The 9,385-nt window shown below is 45.7% G+C and overlaps 1 protein-coding gene across 2 annotated transcripts; it reads left to right on the forward strand.

The window, feature by feature from the left end:
- Nucleotides 1-1,883: 1,883 nt before the first annotated feature.
- On the forward strand, nt 1,884-8,909 carry Thap1 (THAP domain containing 1). Of its 2 annotated transcripts, none has more exons than XM_075986439.1 (3): nt 1,884-2,185; nt 4,062-4,257; nt 7,191-8,909. In XM_075986439.1, exons 1-3 carry the CDS (start codon nt 2,115-2,117, stop codon nt 7,557-7,559), a joined length of 636 nt encoding a protein of 211 aa, XP_075842554.1. In that variant the 5' UTR covers nt 1,884-2,114; the 3' UTR covers nt 7,560-8,909. The 2 variants fall into 2 exon arrangements, with proteins under 2 accessions (XP_075842554.1, XP_075842555.1); XM_075986440.1 differs by lacking the exon at nt 1,884-2,185 and adding an exon at nt 2,470-2,798.
- The last annotated feature ends 476 nt before the right edge of the window (nt 8,910-9,385 follow it).

A 9,385-nucleotide genomic window follows, 5' to 3' on the forward strand; every position in this document is an offset into this window, starting at 1 on the left:
CTTCACCCTGCTACCGCCTCTTCACTCATGAGCAACAGCCTCTTAATTCGTGTTTTTGAATTGTGGCCTTCTCCAGCTCTTAAAATAGGTAGAATTACCTTTTAAAAATATTGGTTAATGTTTGAAATGGCTCAGTGGCCCCCCACTGAGCTTCATCCAAACTCATACTCAATTTTTTTTTTCCTCATACTCAATTTGAATCCTTCATCTTCACTTCACGCTATTCTCCTAGCTGGGCTCCATCACCACGGCCTGGCTTTTTTACTGCCTATCCTTTAGAACACAAGCTGGTGCTATAACACACACTCCCAGTGCCTAGAATGCTCCTCCTCAGCTCATTACATTCCATCCTCTGGTTTCCAATCCAGATGTTTGCTGTTTGCATGGGATACCTACTCTCATTACAGCCCTTTGGACTTTTCTCTTAATCCCCCTTATTTGGGCACCTTAGTGTAATTTATGTCTTTATTCCATCTTCTCCTCTGTAAAATATAAGTTCTGTGAAGATGGGTGGTACACTATGTGTTCTAGACATAACATGCCAGCTGCATTTAGGTGCACAATATGTAAAAATAAATGAAAAAGAGGAATGATTCCTTCCTAGATCACCCACTTCATATCGCACATTCCCCCAGACCAGTCTCAGCCCTTAAACTACCGCCACTACACATCACATGAGATTATACACTACAACGCAGGTATCAGGGAGACACCATAACTGTCTTTTGCATGTGTGAAATTACAGACAGGAGCAACAGTTTCCAGAGTCGGGGGTCCCACCGGCCTTTCCCAGACAGGATTCTCCTCCATCAGAGAATCGCTCCTCTGGTGAGTTGACATCTGTACACTAGCTGTCACCTGCTGCAGCTGCCACAACCTCCAACAAACTCCCACAAGTTGTTCTCTAACCTACACAGGTGTGTATATGTATGTTCATAACGTGTGTGCCTGGTGCTTAATCCCCTGGAGTTAGGGATGGTTGTGAGCTGCCATGTGGGTGCTGGGAATTGAACTGCAAGATCAATTAAGAAGTGGTCCTAACCACTGAGTTAAGTCCTTTGTTTTTTTCTAAATCTCAGTGATACCAGGGTTTCGGCTTTAAGCCGTTGTTGAATACATTAATCCATACATATACCTGGTAACTTGGAAGGCAAGCCCATGTATGTAGAAGTAAAAGCTAGGAAATCATGGTATGCGGGTTCAAGAATCAAAGTATTGCAGAAATGGTGGGCATTAAATGGATCCCTGAGGGAAGCAATATTTAAAGGGCCGGAAAACAGCCTATAAGGGAGAATGTGTTCCAGCTTCAAAAGTACGGGGGGGGGGGGGGGCGGGGAGGATGTAAAACCTCTCTCCAGCATGAAGAATCGCTGCAGCAGGTCGCAATTTTCAGCACAGCACACGACACGACAGTAACAGCGTTCAGAAGTGCTTTTGCTTTCTCAATTGAGACGGAATGCGCATTTGTCCGGGTTCCCTACTAGAAACCGGCCCCGTGGATTCTGAACCGGCCCCCAGGTTTGTACAAACTACACCTCCGCGGCAGCCCTTTAAAAAAAAGATACGTGTTACCAGGAACTAGCGCTTTCTCACGTTTCCTTTAGGCTTCCGGACCCAATCTGCCGCTCTTTACCAGGCTACAGCAGAAAAAGACGAACAAATCAACCACACAGACCACTACACCACCAGCTTTTTCAGCGTGGCTCCCAAACACCCTTTCTTCCGGCCAGAGTGCAGCGGGCCCACCCACTTCCGCACTGGTGACCACGCCCCAGAGCCTCGCCTGGCTTCAGCCAATGGTCGGCTTCCCTGGGAACGTTACCTTCGGCTAATCAGCGACAACGAGCGAACTCCTCGCGAGAGGTGAGGTTGAAGCTGTCTCCGCCATCTTGAAGATGGGAGACGGGCGAGAGCTGTGGTCTTTCTGCTAAAGCAAACAACACAACGGCCAGAGTAGTCACCCCCCGTCCCCCGCCCCCCAGTGAGGCGATCGTCGCTATAACTGCTGACCAAAGCCACCGAGAACAGCGAGCGTGTCAAAGCCGAGCGCGGCGACACCGAGAGCCCCCTTCACCTGCCTCCCGGGCAGAAGGGCAGTGTGGAGGCCCGGAAGGATGGTGCAGTCCTGTTCCGCCTACGGCTGCAAGAACCGCTACGATAAGGACAAGCCCGTCTCCTTCCACAAGTAGGTAACTGGCGTGCTGGGGCGGCCGGGGCGAGGGGCGCGCGGCCGGGCGGAGGCGGAGCCCGGCGCGTGTCCGCGCGAGACCTGCAGAAGGCGGGGCCCCCGGCCGGCGGGCTGGTCGGCGGGGGCGGGGACCCATGGCTGCGCGCTCCCCGGTGCGCGTCGCCGCCGCCGCCGCCGCCGTGGGCTCGGCTGGGCTGAGGCTCCGGGCGCGACTTCTCTGCCGCGGAGGCTTCCCGGGACGCGAGCGACGCCTAGAGGTCTCTCGCAGCCTTCTCGATTTCGTCACCAGCCGCGCCGAGGAAATGGTCCACAAGGATGCGCTTGATCCCTGTGGATAAAGAGGAAGGCGGGGTTCCGACCTCGCTGCTGTTGGTAGCAGGGAACCACGACAGTAAAGTGTTGACGTCAGGGAGGACTTTTAGACCCGGTTTCAAGGGAACCACCCTACTAGGTCTCTGGGTTTTAGAGGAAGTTCTTGGTATTGCCAAGATGAACACCAGTCTTTCAACACACGGTGATGATAATGAGGACGGTAACGCACTTGATTCAGCTGCCGCTGTAAAGGAGCTAATGCCAGCCTTTCTCACCGCTGCCAGGGCTGGCTCATGTGGTAGGTACCACAACCAAGAATCCTGGGGTGAAAATACTTTCTTGAAAGTAGAAGAAAGATGGAGAATTTAACATTACTAACGACAGTTAATAACACGGGTAATGGCCCACAAAACACAAAAAAATTTTTTAATGTTTTACATTAAGTTTCTGAAAGAATTCCTGCCTGTGTGCAGATGATAGCCAAGAGATCAGATTCACTGATAAATTATACAAGTTATCCATAGCAAAACAATTACATAAGCAAATTTCAAAATGTTCTTTCAGGATTTTTTTTTTTTTTTGGCGAGGTGGCTACTGTTTGCGTTTAGAAAGAAAAATGCTTAGTAGAAAGAAAGTGAGATTCGTGTGCTGGTGTTTTCCCTCTGGGAAGAGGATAGAATATTTCCTAATACTGCTTCTTGGTTGACTGGAACTTCTGAAATATTACACATCTTCAAACTGTAGGACTAGATGAGGAAATCAGGAAATGGTGACAGGAATATGCATTCAGCTTGTCACCTCCCTTCCCTGTGCTTCTGTTAGGATGGCAGGGGGAACTCTTAAGATACGGAGAACAGTTAAAGATGACACACATCAAAAATATCATTTCAGCGGCTGGATGTTGAAAAATAAAACAAAAGAAGGGTCAACACACCTCTTACCCATTGTCTAACAGAGCAGTCAAGAATTGTGCTCTTAGGCTGGGAGACTCGAGACGAAGATTTCTAAGTAGTCCCACTGCTTTGTACTCCTTTCTAGCTTGTGTGCACTGGCAGTGCAGAAAGCTGCTGTGCAAGAAACAAGCACTAACATGAAGATTGGTTAGGTCTGCATGAAAGAAGGGTAGTCAGGGTCTGGCATACCTATGTGGCGGAGTAATCACGAGGCATAAATTGAAACATTGTTCATCTTTTTCGCCCAGCACAGCACCAAGTCGTTTGACGTGGGAAAGCATGATGACAGTAAACATTACCTAGGCCGAGTTAAGTGATAAAATGTTTCCTTTATTTCTTAATCATTTGCCTGTAATTCAGACAGTCAGGATTAATATTTTGGGGCTGATTCAGGAAGAGCTAGAAGTCTGTCTCAGAACACAGACTTGTGTGCCACTGTAGTGCACACTGGCTGTTTGCTTGGCCTGCTGGTGCCTCATTGTGAAAAGGTCAACCCTAATCAGCGAGCTAAGTAACTGGAGCAGGCTTCAGTCAGATCCTCCCGAGTGTGGTCACAGCAGGAGAGGAGCAGGTGATTCCATTTATTAAAGCCAGCTGTGTCTTCTCAGGTTCCCTCTGACCCGGCCAAGTCTCTGCAAACAGTGGGAGGCAGCCGTCAGAAGGAAGAACTTCAAACCCACGAAGTACAGCAGTATCTGTTCGGAGCACTTCACCCCGGACTGCTTTAAGAGAGAGTGCAACAACAAGCTGCTGAAGGAGAATGCTGTCCCCACGATATTCCTCTGTGTTGAGCCACATGACAAGGTAACCTGGGCTTTCAACATGGGGTCATTTTGTTTTCTTTCCTCCTCTCTTCTCCTCCCCTCACATCCCTTGTGGGAGGCAGGTGCTTAAATAGCCCAGGCTGGCTTTGAGCTTTGTGTAGCTGAGGCTGAGTTGGAACTCCCTGTCTTCCTACCTCTGCTTTCCAAATCACCATAAAGTTTATGACACTAATGTGTTCATGGTGAAAATTTTGTAGAAATCAGGGAAGGGTTAAGAAAACAAGCGTATCTGAAACCCATCATTGGACAGCAACCACTGTTGGGGCTCAGTGGCCAAGAGTTACTCTCCAGAGGACTTGAGTTCAAGTCCCAGCATCCACATCACAGGTGGCTCACAATTCTTAGAATGCCAGCTCCAGGGGATTCAATGACACACCCATACACTCACACATATACACGTGATTAAAAAGAAATCTTTTTAAAGAAAAAAAACCCCACGTTACAATAATAAGCTTTTTTTTTCTTTTTTTTTCTTTCTTTCTTTTTTTTTTCAGTTTTTTTTTATTGATAAAAGAAGAATAAAGAATAAAAAAACAAATTTCCACCTCCTCCCAGCCTCCCCTTTCCCTCCCCCTCCTCCCACTCTTCTCCCCCTCCTCCCACTCTTCTCCCCCTCCTCCCACCCCTCCCCTTCCCCCCACTCCTCTCCCCCTCCCTCTCCAGTCCAAAGAGCAGTCAGGGTTCCCTACCCTGTGGTAAGTCCTAGGTCCTCCCCCCTCCGTCCATATCTAGGAAGGTGAACATCCAAACTGGCTAGGCTCCCACCAAGCCAGCAGATTGCGTAGGATCAAAACTGCGTGCCATTGTCCTTGGCGTCTCATCAGCCCTCATTGTTCGTCATGATCAGAGAGTTCAGTTTTATCCCATGGTTTTTTTGGTAATAGTCCAGCTGGCCTTGGTGAGCTCCCAGTAGATCAGCTCCACTGTCTCAGTGGGTGGGTGCACCCCTCGTGGTCCCGACTTCTTTGCTCATGTTCTCGCTCCTTCTGCTCCTCATTGGGACCTTGGGAGCTCAGTCCAGTGCTCCAGTGTGGGTCTCTGTCTCTATCTCCATCCCTCGCCAGATGAAAGTTCTAAGATGATATGCAAGATATTCGTCAGTATTGCGCTAGGATGGGGTCATTTCAGGTTCCCTATCCTCAGCTGCCCAAGGAACTAACTGGGGACCTCAGCTTGGGCACCTGGGAGCCCCTCTAGGGTCAATTCTCCTGCCCACCCTAAAGTGGGTCCCTTAACTAAGAATTGTGGTTCCGTGCTCCCTTATCCAACCTTCCTTTATCCCGATCCTCCTGTTTCCCCAAGTCCCCCCTCCTTCCCTTCTACCTTTTCTCTCCCCATCTCCCCTTACCCCCTTCCCACCCCACCCCCAAGATCCCACTTTTCTCCCCGGCAATTCTACTTCCCTTATCCAAGAGGATAACGATATGTTTTTCCTTGTGTTCACCTTCTTACTTAGCTTCTTTAGGTTCGCCAATTGTAGATTCTGTGACCCCTATTTATGGCTAGAAACCAATTATGAGTGAGTACATCCCATGTTCTTCTTTTTGGGTCTGGGATACCTCACTCAGGATAGTGTTTTCTATTTCCATCCATTTGCATGCAAAATTCGAGAAGTCATTGTTTTTTACCGCAGTGTAGTACTCTAGTGTGTATATATTCCATACTTTCTTCATCCATTCTTCCATTGAAGGGCATCTAGGTTGTTTCCAGGTTCTGGCTATTACAAATAATACTGCTATGAACATAGTTGAACAAATGCTTTTGACATGTGATAGAGCATCTCTTGGGTAAATTCCCAAGAGTGGTATTGCTGGGTCCAGGGGTAGGTTGATCCCGAATTTCCTGAGAAACCGAAACACTGACTTCCACAGTGGTTGCACAAGATTGCATTCCCACCAGCAATGGATGAGGGTACCCCTTCCTCCACAGCCTCTCCAGCAAAGGCTATCCTTGGTGTTTTTGACTTTAGCCATTCTGACAGGTGTAAGATGGTATCTCAAAGTTGTTTTGATTTGCATTTCCCTGATTGCTAAGGAAGTTGAGCACGACCTTAAGTGTCTTTTGGCCATTTGAACTTCTTCTGTTGAGAATTCTCTGTTCAGTTCAGTGCCCCATTTTTTAATTGGAATAATAAGCTTTTTAAAAACAGAATTTATGTATTAAATATTGCACACTGAAGAACTCAGTCAAGTTTTGTAAGTTAAAAATAGTTCAGTGTACATGTTGATAAGTTTTGTTTTTCATTATTGATGACATTTCTTTTCAAATTATTTTTCTCCCATTTTACGTGTTTAGTATTTGCTGATATCTAACTAAATCACTTTGTCTGTTTGACTCATCCCACTTTAACTTCAAACAGAGAAGTTGAATGAGCACTGAAAATGCCCCATGGTGGCACACACCAGCAATCTGAGCACCAGGGAGAACAAACCAAGATAATTGCCACAAGTTTGGAGCTAGCTTGGTATAAATTTAGTAAGTTCCAGGCCAGCCTGGATTGTACAGTAAGGAAGCCCCAAAACAAACAAAACCCACCCTAAACTGGTGCCAGGTAGGGTTACACATTACCTTTACCCTGGAACTTGGGCGGCCAAGGCAGTAGGGGCTCAAGTGTGAGGCAGCCTAAGCTACACAGCAAGACCCTGTTTAAAAAAATTCCCAAACAAGCCAAAGCCTAATGTTGAAACTTTTATCCTGGAAGACATAGTTTTAGTGGTAAAAAGCTTTGCCTTGAGGCCTGGCACCTGGGAATCCATGCCAGTACAGTGAAAACCACCCCCAAGATAATCTGCTTTCTCATTTTGGAATTTTCTGTACCACGGAGTGACAAAGTCTAATGCTAAAACTCTGCAGATAATTTGAGGCCATTATTTAGTAACTAAACTCACATCTGCTTGTATATTGCTATTCTAGAAGGAAGATCTGGACCCCCAAGAACAGCTTCCCTCTCCTCCTTCACCCCCCACCTCCCAGGTCGATGCTGCTATTGGGCTGCTGATGCCTCCTCTCCAGACCCCTGATAATCTCTCGGTTTTCTGTGACCACAATTACACTGTGGAGGATACAATGCACCAGAGGAAGAGGATTCAGCAGCTGGAGCAGCAGGTTGAAAAGCTCAGGAAGAAACTCAAGACTGCTCAGCAGCGGTGCCGAAGGCAGGAGAGACAGCTGGAAAAGCTAAAGGAAGTCGTGCACTTCCAGAGAGAGAAAGATGACGCGTCAGAAAGGGGCTACGTGATTCTCCCACATGACTACTTTGAAATTGTTGAAGTACCAGCATGAAAAGATGAGATGTATTAGTGGGACAAGACCACGTGCTCCCTTTTAGCCTACTTACAGGAGTTCATTTGAAAAAATAGCACTTGATTACTTGTTTAAAAAAATCAGAATATTTTTTTAAAATAAATTAGTTATATACTGTAAAATTGTAAATTTTTTTGTTTGTAATTTCAGAGTTTTTACATTTTAACAAAATATTTAAAAAAATTCTTAGACCACCAATATAATGTTGTATATTGGTTTCAAGATGGTGGGTTGTTTTTCATTTGAGTATTTATAGAAATAATGTACAAATGAAAAGTAGAGAGGATAATGGTGCAGTGAAGATGATTTAAGTTTAAAAGTTAAAATTAATGTCCTTTATTGAGAGAACTTATTCTAATTTAAGTCAGAAGCATAAGAGATCATAGGACAGCCACTCAGAATATAGAGATGTACATACACATTTGTATTTATAGTCAGAGCTTCATTTATTTTTCTCAATCACTTGTCAAACTGTCAAGTCAACATTTGAGGAAAACAATATTTTGCTGTCTTTAGAAGAGAAAAGTCATTCCATATTTAATTAATAACTTCATAAAGTAGATTTTTAAAAAAGTGGATCCTTTTCTTCCATAGCTTTATAAAATTGGAAGTGTGTCTTGGGGAGTGAAGGCCCCAAAGTGAAGTATTGGTTACCAGCAAGGGAAACTTGGGCCAGCGAGGTGGTCCCTGGGTGAAGGTGCTTGTCACGCAAGCCTGGCCACCCGGCAGCCCGAGTGTGACCCCTGGGACCCGTGTAAAGGTGGAAGGAGAGCGCCAGCTCCACAGGTTGTCTTCAGACCTCCACATGTGTACTGTGGTGTGTCTGCACACTTTCAGAACATAAACTCGGGACCTGGTTCCTGATACGTTCTCATTATCCCCTAGCTAAAGGCATCTTCGTTCTGGAGCTGTAGTTCATCTGCATTCAAACCTCTATCATTGTTTTAGTGGAGTTTGGTTTGTATCAGAATATGGTAATTTTCCCCTTAACTGTTTGATTTTGGTCAAGACATTGCATAAAAGTGATTTTTTTCCCCATTAAATTAGAAATTATATCTAATTTACTTCAAGTGGCTTATGTTCAACAGTAACGCACTGTGTTTATGACCTCAAGTGTTGAGAATTAACTCTTGCAGTTTCTGTTCCCACTGTGGATTGTGTTCTGCCTCTGTGAGAAAGCTTACGTACGTTTGAAATGACAATATGTTCTAAGTAGACAAATACAGAAGAATTCTCTAGGTTTAGGAGAACCGTATTTTATATTTCAGAGCACACTGTAGTTGGCGAGCAGACCTTTGAAGACAGTATTAAAGATATGCTATTCGAGTATCTCTTGTGCATCTGCTTATTTCTGACTTCCTGCCATGCTGAGCGAAGGTAGCACTTTTAATTCATGGAAATCTGATAATTTTATGAATGTCTCTTTTTTGGTGCTGAAGATTTAACACGTCCTTGAGCAAGCCAAGCATACACCCTACCTCCAAGCCATCCCTATCTCTCCATTCTCTATCATTATTATTAGTTTTTTTGAGACAGGGTCTCAATAGGTAGCTCTGCCTATCCTGGAACTCATTATGTAGACCAGGCTGGCCTTGAACTTATGGAGAGCAAGCTGCCTCTGTTTCCCTAGTTCTGGGATTTAAGATGTGCACCACCAAGCCTGGCCCCCTATTATTAATTTTCTAAAGATGTATTTTATATGACTGGAGAGACGGCTCTGAGCGTGGTTCCCAGCAGGCACGTGGCAGCCCACAGCCTGCTGTAACTCTGGCTTTCTGGTGGTCTCATGTTCTCTTCTGGCCTCA

The sequence above is a fragment of the Microtus pennsylvanicus genome, chromosome 9 (genome assembly GCF_037038515.1).
Source record: "Microtus pennsylvanicus isolate mMicPen1 chromosome 9, mMicPen1.hap1, whole genome shotgun sequence".
Classification (NCBI taxonomy): Eukaryota; Metazoa; Chordata; class Mammalia; order Rodentia; family Cricetidae; genus Microtus; species Microtus pennsylvanicus.

Excerpts from the sequence above, each read along its gene's own strand:
- Thap1 (XM_075986439.1), top strand. The coding sequence starts at position 2,115 with ATGGTGCAGTCCTGTTCCGCCTACGGCTGCAAGAACCGCTACGATAAG. Across the intron at positions 2,186-4,061 it reads AAGCCCGTCTCCTTCCACAA|GTTCCCTCTGACCCGGCCAA; the intron begins GTAGGTAACTGG and ends GTGTCTTCTCAG. Across the intron at positions 4,258-7,190 it reads GTGTTGAGCCACATGACAAG|AAGGAAGATCTGGACCCCCA; the intron begins GTAACCTGGGCT and ends TTGCTATTCTAG.